This window comes from Pelodiscus sinensis, chromosome 2 (genome assembly GCF_049634645.1).
Source record: "Pelodiscus sinensis isolate JC-2024 chromosome 2, ASM4963464v1, whole genome shotgun sequence".
NCBI classification, from domain to species: Eukaryota; Metazoa; Chordata; order Testudines; family Trionychidae; genus Pelodiscus; species Pelodiscus sinensis.
The window spans coordinates 85083052-85103609 of NC_134712.1; the positions used below are offsets into that span (position 1 = coordinate 85083052).

Below are 20558 nucleotides of genomic sequence, written 5' to 3' on the forward strand. Positions count from 1 at the left end.
GGAAAGGTTATCATAGAATCATAGAATAATAGGACTGGAAGGGACCTCAAGAGGTCATCGAGTCCAGCCCCCTGCCCTCAAGGCAGGACCAAGCTCCATCTACACCATCCCTGACAGATGTCTATCTAACCTGTTCTTAAATATCTCCAGAGAGGGAGATTCCACCACCTCCCTTGGCAATTTATTCCAATATTTGACCACCCTGACAGTTAGGAATTTTTTCCTAATGTCCAATCTAAACCTCTCCTGCTGCACTTTAAGCCCATTACTCCTTGTCCTGTCCTCAGAAACCAAGAGGAACAAATTTTCTCCTTCCTCCTTGTGACACCCTTTTAGATATTTGAAAACCGCTATCATGTCCCCCCTTAATCTTCTTTTTTCCAAACTAAACAAGCCCAGTTCATGAAGCCTGGCTTCATAGGTCATGTTCTCTAGACCTTTAATCATTCTTGTCGCTCTTCTCTGTACCCTTTCCAATTTCTCCACATCTTTCTTGAAATGTGGCGCCCAGAACTGGACACAGTACTCCAGCTGAGGCCTAACTAGTGCAGAGTAGAGCGGCAGAATGACTTCACGAGTTTTGCTTACAACACACCTGTTGATACAACCTAGAATCATATTTGCTTTTTTTTGCAACAGCATCACACTGTTGACTCATATTCAACTTGTGGTCCACTATGACCCCTAGATCCCTTTCTGCCATGCTCCTTCCTAGACAGTCGCTTCCCATCTTGTATGTATGGAACTGATTGTTCCTTCCTAAGTGGAGCACTTTGCATTTCTCTTTATTAAACCTCATCCTGTTTACCTCTGACCATTTCTCTTAACTTGCTAAGGTCATTTTGAATTATGTCCCTATCCTCCAAAGAAGTCGCAACCCCACCCAGTTTGGTATCATCTGCAAACTTAATAAGCGTACTCTCTATCCCAATATCTACATCATTGATGAAGATATTGAACAGTACGGGTCCCAAAACAGACCCTTGAGGAACTCCACTTGTTATCCCTTTCCAGCAGGATTTAGAACCGTTAACAACAACTCTCTGACTACGGTTATCCAGCCAATTATGCACCCACCTTATCGTGGCCCTATCTAAGTTATATTTGCCTAGTTTATCAATAAGAATATCATGCGAGACCGTATCAAATGCCTTACTAAAGTCTAGGTATATGACATCCACCGCTTCTCCCTTATCCACAAGGCTCGTTATCTTATCAAAGAAAGCTATCAGATTAGTTTGGCATGACTTGTTCTTCACAAACCCATGCTGGCTATTCCCTATCACTTTATTACCTTCCAAGTGTTTGCATATGATTTCCTTAATTACCTGCTCCATTAGCTTCCCTGGGACAGACGTTAAACTGACCGGTCTATAGTTTCCTGGGTTGTTCTTATTCCCCTTTTTATAGATGGGCACAATATTTGCCCTTTTCCAGTCTTCTGGAATCTCCCCTGTCTGCCATGATTTTTCAAAGATCATAGCTAAAGGCTCAGATACCTCCTCTATCAGCTCCTTGAGTATCCTGGGATGCATTTCATCAGGACCTGGTGACTTGCTGACATCTAACTTTCCTAAGTGATTTTTAACTTGTTCTTTGTGTATCCTATCTTCTAAACTTACCCTCTCTCTGCTTGTATTCACTACGTTAGGCACACCTCCAGACTTCTCGGTGAAGACCGAAACAAAGAAGTCATTGAGCATCTCCGCCATTTCCAAGTTCCCTGTTACTGCTTCTCCCTCCTCACTAAGCAGTGGGCCTACCCTGTCCTTGGTCTTCCTTTTGCTTTTAATGTATTTATAAAAGGTCTTCTTGTTTCCCTTTATGCCTGTAGCTAGTTTGATCTCATTTTGTGCCTTTGCCTTTCTAATCTTGCCCCTGCATTCCCGTGTTGCTTGCCTATATTCATCCTTTGTTAGTTGTCCTAGTTTCCATTTTTTATACGACTCCTTTTTTATTTTGAGATCGTGCAAGATCTCCTTGTTAAGCCAAGCTGGTCTTTTGCCATATTTTCTATCTTTCCTACACAGCGGAATTGTTTGCTTTTGGGCCCTTAACAACGTCCCTTTGAAATACTTCCAACTCTCCTCAGTTGTTTTTCCCTTCAGTCTTGCTTCCCATGGGACCTTACCTACAAGTTCTCTGAGCTTATCAAAATCTGCCTTCCTGAAATCCATTACCTCAATTGTGCTGGTCTCCCTTCTACCTTTCCTTAAGATCATGAACTCTATTATTTCGTGATCACTGTCCCCTATACTGTCTTCCACTTTCAAGTTCTCAACTAGTTCCTCCCTATTTGTTAAAACCAAATCCAGAACAGCTTCTCCTCTGGTAGCTTTTTCAACCTTCTGAAACAGAAAGTTGTCTCCAATGCAGTCCAGAAACTTATTGGATAGCCTGTGCCTCGCTGTGTTAGTTTCCCAACATATGTCTGGATAGTTGAAGTCCCCCATCACCACCAAATCTTGGGCTTTGGATAGTTTTGTTAATTGTTTAAAAAAGGCCTCATCCACCTCTTCCACCTGGCTAGGTGGCCTGTAATAGACTCCTAGCATGATATCACCCTCGTTTTTTACCCCTTTTAGCTTAACCCAGAGACTCTCTACACAGCTATCTCCTACATTCATCTCCACTTCAGTCCAAGTGTGTACATTTTTTATATACAAGGCAACCCCTCCTCCCTTTTTTCCCTGTCTGTCCTTCCTGAGCAAGCCGTACCCTTCAATACCAACATTCCAATCATGCGTCCCATCCCACCAGGTTTCTGTAATACCGATGATATCATAGTTGTATTTATTGGTTATCAATTCCAGTTCTTCCTGCTTATTACCCATACTTCTCGCATTTGTATATAGGCATTTAAGATACTGATTTGATTTTGCCTCCCTGTTGTGCCCTGACCCTCCTTTCTCCTTGCCATTATAGGCCGTAGTCCCCCCCATTTCCAACCCATCTCCCAGTCCCGCACATGCAGCACTTACCTGTGGGCTCTGCTCACCTGCCCCCGACAAACCTAGTTTAAAGCCCTCCTCACAAGGTTAGCCAGTCTGTGTCCAAACAAGGCCTTCCCGCTCCTGGAAAGGTGAACTCCAACTCCGCCAAGCAGTCCTTCCTGGAAGAGCACCCCGTGATCAAGGAAGCCGAATCCCTCCTGGCGACACCATCGTCGCAGCCAGGCATTCACCTCCAGGATGCACCTCTCTCTGCCCGGGCCCCTACCTTTGACAGGAAGGATAGAAGAGAATACCACCTGCGCTCCAAACTCCTTCACCCGTACTCCCAAAGCCCTGTAGTCACACTTGATCCGCTCAGTGTCACACCTGGCAGTATCATTTGTGCCCACGTGGATGAGTAGCATGGGGTAGTAGTCAGAGGGCCGGATAATCCTCGACAATAACTCCGTAACATCTCGGATACGGGCCCCTGGCAGACAGCATACCTCTCGAGATGAGCTGTCAGGGCGACAGATGGGTGCCTCCGTTCCCCTCAGAAGAGAGTCTCCAACCACCACTACCCTACGTTTCCTCCTCGCAGTGGTGGCAGGAGACTGCTCAACCTTGGTGGCGCAAGGCCTGTTCTCCTCCACTGTGGGGGGTGACTCCTTGTCTCCTGCTGAAAGTAAAGTGTAATGGTTATGTAACAACACAGTGGGAGGGTTAGGAGCAGGGGTGGAACACTGCCTGCTGCCGGAAGTAACCAGCTGCCAGTGCTCACCCTGCACCACCGCCTCCTCCATAAGTGGCTGGTCAGTCCCACATCCTAGGACAGTGACCTCCGTGGACTCCACAGGAATACTGTCCAGGAATTCCTCATGGCTTCGAATGCTCCTCAGCCTGGCCACCTCCTCCTGCAGCTCTCCCACCTGCTGCCTGAGAGATTCCACCAGCAGGCACCTTTCACAATGGTTGTCTCCCCCAGCCTGGAGATCACTCAGTGGGAATTGCAAGCCACAAATACAGCAAGACCACACCAGGACCTGGGTAGAGGCATCCATGCTCAGGTTCTCTGTCTGGATACAGGCACAGGTGGAGGAGACAGGAGAAGTACTGGCACAAGCGCTTCGGGTCTTCATCACCATCAGTCACTCCCTCTTCAACTCCCCTGTCTGCAGTCCCCTGTCCGCTTCGCTCCCCTGGTCTCACTGCTCTGGCTTTTTAAAGCCTGCTTGCCTAGGTCAGGCCTGCCCCCTTCTGAGTCACACAGGGGAATGCTGAGCCTGAGGCTAATCAGAGGCAATCAAGGGAACAATGGCAGGCTCTCAGTCCCAACTGCCACAGAAGCTGAAACTGCTAGCACTCACCTGGAATCAGACTCAATTCACACTTCAAACTGTAAAATTCAAACAGTCAGGCGCACACACACACACACACTCACACCACAGCTTGTACTCTCACCGGGTAGCCTCTTCGGCGGTGGGGTTGGTTGTTTCCATCTTTAGTTCATTGTTTGTTCTTCTGTTGTAATGAATGTGACATGATCATGAACTATGCCCCAAGCATCTGAATCGGTTTATAGTCTCTAGGAAGAGATATTCCCTCCAAGATAACTTTTTTCCTTCACTCGTTCTTAAATATCGGAACTGTTAATGTTCACACTTTCCAAAAAAATTTCATTATGAGGATGAGGCATTGAAAATTCACTATGATGAGCTATGAATTCTTTCGCAGTGAATTGTTGGAGAACTTGTCCCTTTTGGGCACTTGCGAGGATTTAAGAAAGATATTGGAGGACTGATAGCACCCACACTGCAGAATGAGAAGATGAGAATACCTGAATGGGAAATTACCTTTCCCATTCAGGTAATCTCAACTTCTTACCACTGCTAGAGATTAGCCATAGCTGATTTAATTAGCATGATTGTGACATTCCTATCTCTCTTTTTTTTTTTTTTTTTTTTATTTTAAAAAATCACAGCTATAGTGCTATAATCAAATACAATTAAAATAAGAATTTACAGGACATTGTCATCACACCATCAAAATCATTTATTAGAGTAATTCAATATTTGAGGGCTAAATTAGTTATTTTTCAAGAGCTAATTTTTATCGATTAAGAACTATTAATGGTATGTACAGGATTACTTTATAGCAGTGTCATTAGCAACAGCTACAGTTGAGATTGTGCTCGGTCTTTCCTCCTATGCCCCAAAAACATTAGTATTACGAGAGAAAACATACCCCAAACTTAACAAAAACTAGGAATTGTATGGGAAGGCCAGCATCTTAATCTCCTTTTAGGAATGAGGAATATAGAATTGTGAGGTTGGAAGAGACCTCAGGAGATCATCAAGTCCTACCCCCTGCTAAAAGCAGGACCAATCCCAACTAAATCATCCCAAATTTTTGTCAGGCTGGGATTTAAAAACCTCTAGGGTTGGAGATTCCAGCACCTCTCTAGGTAACCCATTCTAGTGCTTCACCACCTACTAGTGAAATAGTTTTTCCTAATATCCAACCTAGACCTCCCCACTGAAACTTGAGATCATTGCTCCTCATTCTGTCATCTGTCACCACTGAGAACATCATCTTTGGAACTCCCCCTTCAGGTAGTTGAAGGCTGCTATCAAATCCCCCCTCATTCTTCTTCTCTTCTGTAGACTAAATAAGCCCAAATCCCTCAGCCTCTCATAAGTCATGTGCTCTAGTCCCCGAATCATTTTTTATGCACTCTGCTGAACTCTTTCCAGTGCTTCCACATCCTTTCTGTAATGGGCGGGGGGAGGACAGAATTGGATGCAGTATTCCAGGTGTGGCCTCACCAGTGCTGAATAAAGGGGAATAATCACGTCCTTACATCTGCAGTAATCTTAATACAGCCCAATATGCCGTTGGCCTTCTTGACTATGAGAGCACATTATTGTCTCATATCCAGCTTCTTATCCACTGTAATGTGCAGTTCCTTTTCTCCAGAACTTTTGCTTAGTCAGTTGTTTCCCAGCTTGTACCAGTGCTTGGGATTCTTTTGTCCAAAGTGCAAGACTGCGCTTTTCCTTGTTAAACCTCATCAGATTTCTTTTGTTCCCATCTTCCAATTTTTCTGAGACACTTTGGACCCTATCTCTGCATTCCAGCATATCTACCTCTCCCCTAGCTTAATGTTGTCCATGAACTTGCCGAGAGTCCAATCCATCCTCTCATCCAGATCATTAATAAAGATGTTGAACAAAACCAGCCCCAGAACCAACCTTTGGCTCACTGCTTGATGCCAACTATCAACCAGACTTTCAGCTGTTAATCACTACCCGATGAGCCCGACAAGCTAGTCATTTTCTATCCACCTTACAGTTCATTTATACAACCCATACTTTTCTAACTTGTTGGTAAGAATACTATGGGAGACCGTATCAAAGGTTTTGGTGAAGTCAAAGTATATAGTCAAGTCAGTATTTTCTGAAACTGTGGAAAACTAATTTTAAAATCTCGTTCATTACGGTGTTTTTTTGTTTGTTTTATCTATGGGCAGGATAAAATATTGTTAAATTCCCACTACATATTGTTGTTCCAGTGAGACACCGTTAAAGTGATAAGCACGTGAAACAGCATCTTAATTGTGCATTTCTTGGCTTTCATAAGTTTGTGGTTAGTGTTAAAAAAATACACGTTCTGAGAACAGGTAGAAGAGCTTGACTTAGCATTTACTGGTTTTCCAATTTTTGGTTTGGCATTTTGAAATCCTACAGTTGGGAAAGATATGAAGACAAAGTGGAACTGTTTTACAGCACTAAAGAACTCCACCATAACCAAGTATTTTGTAAGGATTTATCTAGACTATGGGACAAGGTCAAATTAAGATACATAACTTCAGCTACATTAATTGCATAGCTCAAGTCAAAGTACTTTAACTTGACTTTTGGCACTCTCCATGCTGCAGGAAGTTGAAGGGAGAACACTTGCCCTTTAACTTTCCTTACTCCTCATGGAAGCATGACTACTGGCATCGACCAGAGTACCCCTCTTAGTTTGAATTAGCTGTCTTAACTGGACCCACTAATTCAAACCCTGGAAGATCAACAGCGGCAGCTTCGTTTGTTCTTTTGTAGTGTAGACTACCCTGAGTGAGTTTCCTCTGGTTTGGATGTGCCTTCCTGTGGCTAGGATATCCGGTTGTAGTGGACGATATTACGCTTAGTTTTAAATCTTAGAGTTTGATTTAGGTGATCACCTTTGGTAAGTGTTCCAGAAACATAGCCAAGAGAGTCTGAATTCATAGCAGCACTTTTCAGAGTAATTATCTTATGGAAAGAAAAGACCTAATCTTTCTATTGACAATTGTGTTACACCAAGCATAACAATGACCCTAGGCATACATAATCTCTGGACCTGTTCCCTGCAGGAGTATGACTATAAAATGGCTATAGTGACCTATGAATGGAATGGTAGGTAGCTTAGAGAATTCTACAGTAAAATTGTGGTTGGAGCATAGTCATCAGTTTAAAAAAATTCACACAGGAAGTCAAGATTTCTGGATTAAATTCCAGTCTCTATAAAGAAAGTGTTATATGTTGGTTTCATAGGTGGTCATAGATAGCCAAGAATATAGGTTTAACACATTCATTCTGAAATGGAGTGTGTTCAGGTGGATGAAACTTGGATCTGTCACACTGGGGAACTGAATTCTGTTGCATTCCTGGTAGCAGTGACTTTGTGCAATCTTTTAGCCTCTTTAACTGTAAAATCGGTAGAGTGATAATTGTTTTACCTCAGAGATACAAGGCTCTGGTCAATAAAGCTATGAACTACATACAAGTATTAACAGCAGTCAATGAAAGAGGTGTGCTAAAGGGAGCTAAACTCAGTTCCATTTTAACACCATTTAGTAACAGCTGCATCTCTGTACTAGACTTTCTGTTCATCCCCAGTACAGAGTTGTACTTGTCAGTGTCCAGTGTGATGTCAGTCATAAGCTTGAGTTCAGCTGCAAGCTGAGCCTGTTCTTCTCTGAAGAGTCTACTGTAATCCAGCTCTACTCCTACCCTTACTCCAATTCAGCTCTACTCTAGTGTCTTCTACACTAACAACACTATCACTTGCAGCACTGTTATGCTGTGTGTGTGTGTGTGTGTGTATATAGAGAGGTAAAAATAAAATAAAATAATTGTTCTCTCTTTGCAGACACATGATGAACACACTCATACAAGATACAGCTAGCTGAACAGCTATAAAATGCCCAAATTTGGGTCTACAAAAGCAGTTCAGATTGAAAATTCTGACAGTGATAGCATCATGGTGGAGAAACCAACTGGAAGAAAGGTAAAAAGGAAATTTAATTAAATTACACTGAGAGATTAATTTGGTAAAACTAAACATGTATAAACAATTTTAAAAAAATATGTTTCAAGGTATGCCATTATACCCCTAAGAAATATATGTGAATCCATATTTCAGTATCCTGGATTTAAAAATCTAGCTAAAATAGATTATGGATTTTTAATTGTTAATATCTTATCACTATGTGTGCAGTAGACATTAGGATTTTTAAAAGCCTTTTACTCTATTTCAGATTAATATTAAAAAGAACTGGATATGTTGAGTTTATTTTTGTTGTCGTGTTATCTGTTGTCTTTACGTATTGATGTAGCTATTTTAGATAACTGTGTTTAATTTATATTTTTGTCTAGTGTATGTATAAATATGCATGTGTGTGTGTATATACAATGTTTTAATAGCTGAATCTGATTTCTCTGGACAAAGCACAGATCTATATTGTTGTAAACACAAATTGTTTATCCTCAAGACAAAGCAAGATCAGTGTTGTAAACATAAATCCTTCTTAGGACGGGCAGTTGCTGAATATTTAACATTTGACTTCCAGCCTTAATTTTAAAAAAAAAGTGTGATTTGGTTTGGAGTGAGGCAAAAAGAGTAAAATAAAGTGATCCAAAGCAGTTTGGTGGTGTTATTCCATCATTATGCAAAGTGAAATTTTACTCCATAATATTGCTCTCTCCTGTTTTGAATTCCAAATTATGACCAACTCTGCGTGCGTGCACGCGTAGCCCTTTGGAGAATGAATACATGTAGCAAGCAGTATCACAAAGTGGTTTTTACCCACAAAAGCATATGCCCAAATAAATCTGTTAGTCTTTAAAGTGCTACAGGACTCTTCGTTGTTTTTACAGATACAGACTAATGTGGCTACTCTTTGACTTGAGAAAAAGAGTTACTTACAGGTGTTACCTCTTGCATGGTTGAAGTTAATCTTGTTTCTTTTTAAGATGAAATTAAGGGAAAATGAAGGGAAAATGGCCAAAAAAAAAAAGGAAAGATCCAGATTCCGTTTGTGCTGCTTGAAGTTTAAGAACTGAGAAATTACAGGCATAGTACACAGTATATTATTTTGGTCACTGCTCCTGGAATCTGTCAAACTGAATTGGGCTTTTAAGCCATTTTTTTTAACTTTTTCTTTTTGGTCAAAAAAAAGTAATGCAAAGTTCTTCTTCTTCAAATGTTTATGTGCATTCCAAATCAGGTGTTTGCGCTCTCACATACATATTAGCTGGAATTTTTTTCCCCTGGCTGCATAGAATCAACATGGGTACCCCCTGAAGTTGTACCTTCATGGAGCCCAATATAGCACCCCACTGTCAACCCCCCTTTTTAGTTCCTTCTTACCACCAGTGCAAGTGCAGCAGCTTTCTTCTCGTTCTGTATAGCTTATAGTTAAATAGTTAATAGTTCATAGTTTAAATATTTCATAGGTTAAATCTCTTATGGATATGTAAACATTTAAAGTGTATTCCCCCTTCAGGGTAATGAGCTGCCTGGAGGTAGAACTTTCTGCAAGCACTGTCAGTGTGTGTATGCATCCTTTTATCCCTTGCTTCCATCTCCTCCAACATTCTGAGGGGGAGGCTATATAAAAGGTTGGTGTGTCCTCTACTACCTCAGTTTCTTCCAACCAGTGAGCCAGAGGAAAATGAACTACTCTGATGTATTTGAATCCCAGGGATTTTCTCATTTGATTGCATCTGGAAGTTTTTATAGTTCATATTTGTTATTCATGGTGTTTAGTACATGATAATATTCAGTATAAACAGTTTAGTGCAGTTGTAGTCAGCTCCTGTCACTCTCGCTGCTTTATCCCTAGGCTGTTTCCTATTTTGCTCTCTTTCTCTAACAGTGAATGCCATTTCTCTCTCTGCAGCCCCTAGCTGCTCTGCTACTGGGATTTAAACAGCTGCCTCCTGTTCTTATGCAGCCAAGCTTTATCTCTAATCTTGATCCTTGTCTTCTCCAGGTGCCGCATAGGTGGTTAATTGGTCTACCTGGCTACCTTAATTCAGGCCCTGTGGGGGGAAACAGCACCCAATACATACCTTCCCCTCAAGCCAGTAATCCTCAGGCTATGGATGCCTTCTGCCCTGCACTTGCCTGATCTGGACCTTCAAGTCATTCCACTCCTGCTCCAAGTCACCCAACAGGAGATGCAGATTGTCCTGATCCTACATAGGCTTCCTGAACTTTTCCCTCTAGAACTGCATATCTTGTGCAACTTCCTGTAAAGCAGTTACTTGTTTTTTCCTGTGGCCCCTGTACTTGCCTCCCAGGATCCTCCAGTGCTTTTCCATGCAAGATCTGAGTCTCCAAAGTACTCTGCCTCTGTGTTCATTTCTGTCTTTCTGGGCCTTTTTTGTCCCAATAATTTTATGTATTACCTTGTTCTTTTCAAGTGGTGTCCCTGTGGGTGCTCCACTCAGGTCTCAGTGCGTCCTTGTGCTGCTGATCGGAGATTTTTGGTGAGCAGTGACCCTTGAGCCATGCCTGCACACTCAGCATGTTGCGCCCCTGCTGTTTGAGTGCATGCATGGCGCGAGCCCCGTCAGTTTCTTTTCTACTGTCCTCGGCTGAAGACAGAGTCAGAGCAGTTGTCTTCTTCCTGACAGGAAAACCAAAATTTATTATACTTAGTTTAGACTTTTCCCTCATAGTTTAGTCAATTAAGGGTAGCTTTCAACGTTTGTCTGTGTGTGTGTCTCTCTCTCTCTCTGTTTAAAAAAACGAAACAAAAACATGTCGCCACCACAGCTTTTTTTTCTTCAATATACCGGGTTTTCCCGGCTTTAAAAGATGAGACTCTTGCTGAGACTCGATGCCCATTTCTGATGGCCATGGCTCCTGTGTTAAATGCCTGGGAGAGACTCATGTGGCACATAAGTGCTTGCACTGTCAGAACATGACGGCCAGAGCCAGAAAAGATGGTTCAAAAACCTCCTCTTGGAAGTCAAACCTGAGGACACCCATGGACAGCAGAAGCCCAGTGACAGGGCTGCTTCACCACCCTGCAAAGGCTCGTAAGCTTTGCAAGCTTCCCCAGCACACTTATTACCAGCGCTGCCCAGAGCTTCTCGTTCCCCAGTGCAGTTAGTCTCCAGCACCACGGAGAAACGCAAGTCTGCACCAGCCAGGAGAGCTGAATCAGAACCCAAGCACATCTCACCTGTCAGTGCTGCTGAGGCAGCGGCACCCACAAAGCTGCATATGCCACCACCACCAGCTCTTACAAGCGCCTCTCTGGTGCCTGAATACACTGGTCAGACCGAACCTGACTGTGCTCCTGCACCGCAGCATAAGAAAACGTTGCACAAGACGTGACACTTACAAAAATCTCCTCAGCCAGGCACACCGCTCAGATCATGGGGTTTGCTCTCCATGCTCCTCAGTGGTGTCTTATACCCAGGGGCACACTCATATGCCAGAAAGGGCTCCCCACTCTCCTACGCTGCTCTCACCAAGAACTGAATATGGCAGTGGGTATAGGAGCAGATTTTCATCATGCCATTCATCTCCATTGGGATCAATGGCTTCCTGGCATTCATATCAGGATCATTCCCTACAACAACATCCCATGTGGCTCAACCAACTGTGGATGTATCCTCCACAACAGTTCCAGCCTCAGTGGGCCCCCTGGAAATCATGGCAAGGGTACCAACCACGTTCCTCTCATGACTACCACTCAAGAGATACAGCTCCTACATCACAACAGCACACGTCTATGCGCTCCCCAACCATATCCGTGCATTCATCACTGTCTTACCCACCCTCCAGTAATAACACAAGCTGGTTCCAATGATAACAATAACTTACCTCATTCGGACTCAGAGTTCCTCACACAACCCCAGATCCACTAAACTAGATGAGGCAGTCTTCCAGATATCACCCTCTCCACTGGCAGATGATTTAAAACAATTTCAAGAGCTATTTAAGCGGGTAGCTCAACCACAAGACATTACATTCCAAGAGGTACATGACAAGCAATACAAATTACTGACAATACTACAACCCACGGCATCCTTGAAGATAACTCCACCTATCAATGAAGGTATCCTGGAGCCATCAGGTGCACTCTGGCAAAATCCAGCCTCTATCTCCCAAAAAACTGCCGGACAGATAGAAAATATTTTGTTCCTGCAAAAGATATGGACTTCCTCTTCGCACATCCCCAGCCGAACTCACTAGACACCTTTTGGCTTCAAGGTGTACTCTTCTGCCACCCTCCAATTCAGGATATCCAATTATACAGCCCTCCTGGCCAATTGCGATCATGCCAATTATGCTAAATTACAGGACCTGGTGCAGGACCTTCCTGACATTGAGACCACACCTCCAGTCCATCATTAAGGAGGGTTTATCTATAGCAAAAACGGCCATCCAGACCGCAATGGATGTCGCTGACTCTGCAGCTAGAGCTGCGGCTAGAGCCATGGCCGCAGCCATCATAATGTGTAGGGCCTCATGGCTGCAGTCTTCAGGGGTCTCAAAAGAATTGCGATCAAAGGTGGAGGACCTCCCTTTTGATAGAAAACAGCTATTTACCACTAAGACTGATGAGGTCCTACACTCAATGAAGGACTCTCACACCACACTCTGCACTCTGGGGGTGGTCACCCCACCTGATAAGGAAAGCAAGTATACCCCCTACCAAAGGCCAAGGGACTGTAATTTATAACTATTATAGACAATACCAGAGGCCATATGACAACAGGCCTAAGCAATACCCTAACAGGAGGAGGACGCAGCAAAATCAGTCCTCCATCACTCAATCGACCTCACACAAACAACAAATTTGAAGTCTTGGTTGGGGGTCTGAGTGACCACCCCACAGTTCCAGTGCATTCCAATGCCACCTTCTGCCACTGCCTGAGACCCTTCTGCCAACAGTGGGCAGACAAATGGGTCCTGGAAATTATCAAATCGGGTTACACAATCCCCTTCACATATATGCCCCCTACCCAACCGCCTATCCTGGCCCTCTTCAGAGACCCATCTCATGAGCCCCTCTTTCAATCAGAAGTGCAAAAGTTACTCACCCTAGGGGCAATAGAACCTGTTCCCACAGAATATTGAGGAAGAGGATTCTACTCCAACTGTTTCCTAACAGTCAAAAAAATGGGGATGGAGACCAATCCTGGATCTCAAAACTCAACAAGTTCATCCTCAACACAAAATTCAGGGTGGTGACCCTGGTAACTATCATACCTGCACTGGATAAAGGGGACTAGTTCTCAGCCCTCGACCTTCAAGACACATATTTTCATGTAACCATCCACCTGGCCCACAGAGGTTCTCAGATTCATCGTAGGTCAAGATAGTTTTCCATATAGGGTCTTCCCCTTTGGTCTTTCTACGGCCCCTCGAGTGTTCTTGAAGATGCTAGCCGTAATCACAGCTTTCCTCCAAAGACAGAACGTTGTCATCTTCCCCTACCTCGATGATTGTCTTATCAAGGGCTCCACTTGTCGTCAAACTAAAACGATGACAACCGGTACCAGGGAGTGTTTTTCTGACTTGGCCTGCTTATCAATGTACAAAAGTCCCCCATACAGCCCACACAAAAGACAGAATTTATTGGGGCACTCCTAGACTCATTGACAGCAAGAGCCTATCTGCCACCACAAAGATTCAAGGCAATCTGCGACCTCATTCTGGGGGTAAAGCATACTCCCTTTTCCACGGTCTGGATGTGTCTCCAATTGTTGGGGCACATGGCAGCCACAACCTTTGTGGTCCTATTCGCAAGGCTACACATGCACTGTCTGCAGCATTGGCTCACAACCACCTACATTCCAACCCGATACAGTCTCGCAAAGTGCCTAACGCTTCCTCCACCAGTACTACAATCTCTCAACTGGTGGACTTCTCCAACCTACCTACTTGCCAGTATACCTTTCCACTGCCCAGATCTGTCAGGAACTATAACAACAGATACATCACTTATGGTCTGGGGTGCCCATTGTGGCACAAGGTCAATACAGGGCAAGTTGTCCCAACAGGAAAGACACTTCCATATCAATATCCTGAAGGTCAGGGCCATTCGCAATGCATGCACCCATTTCCTTCCCTTGATAAAGGGCAGAACCATTCATCTCCCCACGGACAACACAACTTCTATGTTCTATGTCAGCCGACGGGGGCGGTGTCCGATTGCTTCTGCACATAGTGAGTGCGATCAAATTTTGGAACTGGTGTATCAGGAACCACGTAACTCCAACTGCCATGTATATACTGGAACAGCAGAATGTGAGGGCCAACAAACTGAGCAGACACAACAAGAGTTGGAGATCAGTACCAATATTCTTCTCCCCGTTTGTTGCAAATGGGGTTTCCCAACTATAGTCCCTTTTGCAACACCACTCAACCGCAAATGCCACAAGTTCTGCTCCTGTGCAGGACTGGACAAGAGGTTGGAGGGAGATGCTGTCACCATTTGCTGCATGGCTCCCCTACTCTCTACCTTTCCACCAATCCCTCTTCTCACCAGTGTGATCAACAAGTTCCAATCCAACCAGGCCACAGTAATTTTAATAACCCCTGCCTTGCCGAGATAACCCTGGGTCCCTTATGTACACTGCCTATCGGTAGATCAACCCATTCCTCTCCCCGCGGTGCTGAACCTCTTGATGCAGCTCCACGGCAGGGCGTGTCATCTGAACATCAAAAGTCTGAAACTCACGGCATGGCTTCTCCATGGTTCCAGAATGAAGAACTTACCTGTTCGGACAGGGTCTAACACATCCTACTGAACAGTCAACGGCCCTCTACGAGAAGCACCTACCAAAATAAATGGACACGCTTTCAACAATGGTGCACAACATGCAATTTACATCCCAATACCGCTTCCTATATCTACTATGCTGGAGTATCTCATGGACTTCAGCGACACGGGTCTCAAGATAGAGAGCAAGTATAGACATACCCTCCATCAGCTCTATCCGGGTCCACCGGGCAGTGGTCACGGCGTTCCATTAACCTGTGGACGAACGACTTCTCTCTCTTTGCACATCTGGTGGTGAAGCGATTTCTCACAGGTTTGCAGAAAACATGCCAAACCTGCGCCCCCTGGGGCCACTGTGAGACTTGACCTTAGTTCCTGACACGCTAATAATGCCACCCTTTGAGCCACTAGCCACTACAATACCTATCCATGAAGGTGGCCTTCAGAGTGGCAATAACATCAGCAAGAGGGGTAGGTGAAATTGCAGCCCTCATGGCAGACCCACCTTTACCAAGGATAAAGTTATACTCAGGCCTCACCTGAAGTTCCTCCCAAAGGTCATATCTGACTTCCACTTAAATTAATCCATTTACTTACATGTATATTTTCCTAAACCTCATACCTCCTCCAAGGAGGCCACATTGCATACATAGGTGCAAGGTGAGACATTGCGTTCTACTTGGAGAGAACTAGGGGAACAAGAAAATCAGACTGTTTGTAGCGTGGTCTGGACCCCATACAGGAACAGCTGTCTCCACACAACATCTATCCGAATGGATTACCAGCTGCATATATATATATATATATTTATAACTTATGAACTTTGTGGCAAGCAGCCACCACAGATTCAGGGCTCACTCTACATATGCGATGGCCACAAAAACGGCCTTCCTAAACAACATACTATTGGTGGGCATTTGTAGAGCAGCCACATGGTCCTTCCATCACACTTTCGCACAGCATTATGCCCTGTAGAAAGGGCCAATACCCTCTACATCTCTGGTAGATGTGGTCCTTCCTTCCTCTACATAAATGACTTCAGTGCTCACCACCATCTGGTGGGTACTGCTATTGAGTCACCTGAGTTGAGCACCCACAGGGACACCACTCGAAGAAGTAGTAGTAGTTACTCACCCAGTGCAGTAACGATGGTTCTTTAAGATGTGTGTCTCTGTGGATGCTCCAGTACCCTCCCGCCCTTCCCTCTGCTTGGAGTCTTTAGGGGATTTTAGGTAGAAAAGGAACCTATGTGGCTTGCGTTGCGCATTGTGGAGGCATGTTTTCTTCCACAGCATGCACTCAACAAACGGCAGGGGCGCAAGACACTGGATGCACAAGCACAGCGCAAGGGGCACTGCTCACCAAAAATCTCCGATCAGCAGCAGCAGGATGCACCGAGACCTGAGCGGAGCACCTACAGGGACACGCATCTCAAAGAACCATCGTTACTGCACCAAGCGAGTAACTTCTTCTTATGACCCACTACTGCTACTGGGGTCATTACCAGTATGACAGTCTCCGGCATACTATGGTCCTCATATACACCCTTCTTTTTTCTTATCTTTCTGAGGTCTGTGCCTTTCTGTTTGCTCCCCACAGTTCCTTTAGACAGCAATGCTTTTTAATATATTTGACCTTGCAGCATCTAAAACAAGCCCTTGTCCTTGCCTAGTCAGTAGGTCACACTTCAGCCTTCTCTTGTCTAGCCATCTCTTCTGTGCTAGGCTTCAACTTATAGTTCATAAATGGGCATCAACTTATATGCCCCTGTTGACCATGGTAAAAACACACCCTTACTTTTCCTTTTCTCACCAGAGGTTGGACTCTCTTGGACTTGTTTTCTTGTCTCCTGGGTAAGATTTCATGTACCTATTCAGGTAGGGGCACAGTCATTAGGTGTCCTCTTCACTTGCAGGCATAACATTTTCTTGGCCAAGTTTCTGGCCTCCTAGCTCCAGAACTCCCTTTCCAGTCTGTCACTTCATTCTCTGCTAATTTCTTCCCACATGAGCTTAAATAAATACAGCTGATGTTCAGCCAGTTTTACCAGTAAAATGTGCCTCTTACTGTCTCTGTTGGTTCTCTAGCACCTGCCTCAATAGGGTGTGAATCCATCAAATCAGTTTGTCAGATCCCTTCTCTGCAGGATGGGTATAAGTTCACTCTGCAAAAAGGTGTCTACTTGCTTCAACTCCATTGTCTTTTCCCCCTGATTATAGCCTTTTGCACTCTCGTTGTATGAGGGTGACTGCCTTATACTGTCCTTTACAGTCCTCCAGTCTCTTACTCTCCCATTTTGTCAGGAGTGATTGACATGTACAGTCTTTCACTCTCCTTTTGTCTCAGGAGTAACCGTCTGCCTGCATTCTCCACCAAGTCATTACAGGGCTACTCTTCACTGCTGTAGCATCTTTGGGTTGCATCTGGGGATTAGCTCTTGCAGGTTGATGCCCATTCCTGTGGTTGCATGCTATTATTCTCTCAGACCCTATCTCCTGAGACTCAACTAGTCCTGCTTAATGGTGTAGCCCTCCAGTCAGGTTAGAACAGTTTTCCCCTTTCAGAGCTGATGTGTATCAGTCTCTCAAGACACAGTGTCCTGCGTAGTGTTTAATATACAGAGTAGTATAAACAAGTCATTGCCTATGTGGAATTTTAATTTGTATTGACTTTGCTAGTGCTTTTTATATAACCTGCTGTAAAATGAGGCAAAAATCTGAATGGGTTCCTGTACATCTGGAAATATCCATATACTCCCAGAGTACACTTAACGCTAACTGAAAACGATTGATCTAAACTAAGTTTCCAAGTTGTTAGGATCATCATCAGCTTCAGATGCTTCTGTCAGAGGCATTCATGTTTTGAAGTATATCCCAAAGCATAGCCTGAAACCAAAATTATTTTACATTATTAGAAAATTGGCAATTGGTTTTTAAGGGAGGAAAAAAAACTTAGTTTCTTGGTAGATGAATGAGATAATAAGATGTTCACTCCTAAAGATATTATGCATCTTTCAATTTCTCTGTCTCTCCTATTGACATTGACCCTCCCAATCCCTGTTGTCAGCACGCCCATTTCTGTGTAAATGATATTCTGTGTGATCTATAGGCTTGTCAATTAAGCTTTTTGGTTAATTTAATAGGGTTAGGCATGAACAGTACTTACAGTTTAGTGACATCTGAATGCTAGATCTGCTCTACATGGTATTTTTTAATTCCATAATCTTGTTTTCCTTTAATCTTTTCTATTTGCACTAACCTGCAAAAATGCCTTGTTGTCTTACCTCATGTTAGCTAAAATGTGTTAAATACTATGAAGGAGAATTCTAGTGACAAGGTAGATTGTAGATTTCATATATGCTAGCAGGACAAAGGAAGGACTTTTGGGATACCTTGACTAGTTTATATAAGATAAGAACACCCCTGTTTTCCTTGTGAAAGTCCACTCAGAAAGTGTCCTCAGGAGCATATAGGCAACTAGTGCCAATAATGGAGCACGGGCAGTGGTAGATTATCACGTGGGTTGACAGAACCTGTGCCCAATGGCCCTGGCCTATTTGGAGGCCTCGCAGGAGTGGCGGGAACTCAGGCCACACCCCTTACTTCTCCTTTTCTGTAGACGGCTCCACCCTCTAGCCCAGCTAGCAGCTTGTGAAAGAGAGGTGAGCAATGCATATTCTTACTGCCCCCAGGCAGAGTTGGCTGAGCTGCTCAACTAAGCCTCATGCCAATCTGGTCCATGTCATCCCACTCCCACTTGCATAGAGCTGGACTGAATCAGCATATGAGTGATGTATTTCACTTTGACTGACTATTGATAAGTAACTGATTCAGTGCAACGACAAGAGACTTTTTAGCAGATTCTGGATTTCAGTTCCCACTTTTTCTTCCAGCTCAGATACTTTCAGTTAAAGAAGATATAGCAATACTTGCTCTAATTGTTTTTTTTTTTTGTGCCCTGTCAATTAAAAAAAAACAAGCCAAAAAAACAAAATTGGCCTTTGTAATAACTATGAGGGCTGGCCAGCACCTGAGGACTAAGGGGTTAACTATGTCCCCTATACCTAACCAGGTATCTGGTCAGCCAATAGTAATGCAGATAGGGATTTCAAACTGGGACAAAGGAATTTTTGACTTTTCCCTCCTTTGCCTGAGTCAGAGCAGTTTTTCTTTCAAGTAACAGGGAGCAGGGAAGGGTTGTGTCTCTCCAAGAAAAGTCTCCTCAAAACGTGTAAGTAGGGCAAAGTTAGTTAACTCATCAGGTTTTATTGTTTTATGGTTTGGGAATGTGTAAAAATGTCTGTACTGTTTAAAAGTGGGGTTTTCCTCTCTTTTGTAACTAAGTCCTGAGCCCAGGGGATACCCCTGAGTATCTAGATTAATTAGTGGCTCTTTTCATCATTGTCCTGCTTCTAGAGACCATCTTTGATCTTTTTTTCTTTTCTTATAACTCTCATTAGTAAGAATAATAATTTTTAAAACTTTGGGTAGATATAAAATTTATATCCACAGATGCATATATCCATGAATATAAATTAATATCTGCTGAGCTCCTGGGCCCTATCTAGAACCACAGCAATGAAAGCAGCAGTCCAGCAAGCTGCTGCTCCCAGAAGCCAGCACCTTGTGCCAGCAGTTCCTCCATCAGGACTGTTTCACTCCCCTCCCACTAGAGCAAGCAACACACACTGTCAGTTGTTCCTGGTCATGCATGCTAGTGCAGCATGCAGGGCTGGGGGTGGTACTGCTATGTCAAAGGAGCTGCCAGCATGAGGCACTCGCTCCTGAGAGCGGCTGCCTGCTGGGCTGCTGCTTTTTCTGCTGCAGTGCCCAGTACAGCCCTCCAGCTCTGCAGATATCAATGTCTCTAATAATTGTAGGGTTCACTAGTTACATGATATTTTCTGTGGTTCCTGGGACTGTGGCACTTGCTCCTGAGATGGTATTGTCAGAATTACAGCTTCAGTGTTGTTTTTCCATTTGTTGGCATTATGGATCATAACAAAAAGTCATTTTTCAAGTGCTTTGTTTCTTGTATAATCAAAATTCCAGTCTCTAACCTACATAAGTGTGAAATATCTGCCCAGCAGGAGCGCTGTTTATGCAGTCTTCATGCCTAGGTCTAACTTGCCAGCTTGTTTACCTCTGCCTACAAGCACTTCATTGTTACCTAGTGTTACCTTGAGTTTGTGCTAGCTGGTGCTCATTCAGATACCTAACTGTCAACACTTGATAAGGAGATATAGAACTAAGCATTATGAGTGTATTGCTATCATTCTATCCTTAACGTCTTCTGATATCTCCCACATATGTTTAACTATAGGTTAAACCTATGGGAGGGATAGCTAGATTTAGTTGTATGGATACAGGGAAGAGCTCTTGATGAAAGAGAACAATTGCTTACCTCAACCCTCTGTATCAGATCTAAAAGGTAGAAATAGACTCCTCTTAACACAAATCCATGTCTACTCTTGCTAGATTTGTAAGAGGATTATTGGTACTTCACGATCACCAATGTTGAAGGCTGCTGATATAGCTGACAACTACAGCAGGGTTAATGAGCTCTAT

General features: G+C 43.8%; 1 protein-coding gene across 3 annotated transcripts in view; it reads left to right on the forward strand.

Moving 5' to 3' along the window:
* ANKRD12 (ankyrin repeat domain 12) overlaps positions 1–20558 on the forward strand; it is a 133912-nt gene that overhangs the window by 49765 nt on the left and 63589 nt on the right. For all 3 annotated transcript variants that reach the window (XM_075920968.1, XM_006117461.4, XM_014570674.3), the window contains exon 2: positions 8112–8249. In XM_075920968.1, the coding sequence (XP_075777083.1) occupies positions 8163–8249 (87 nt within the window). In that variant the 5' untranslated portion in view covers positions 8112–8162. The remainder of the gene's footprint in view (positions 1–8111; positions 8250–20558) is intronic.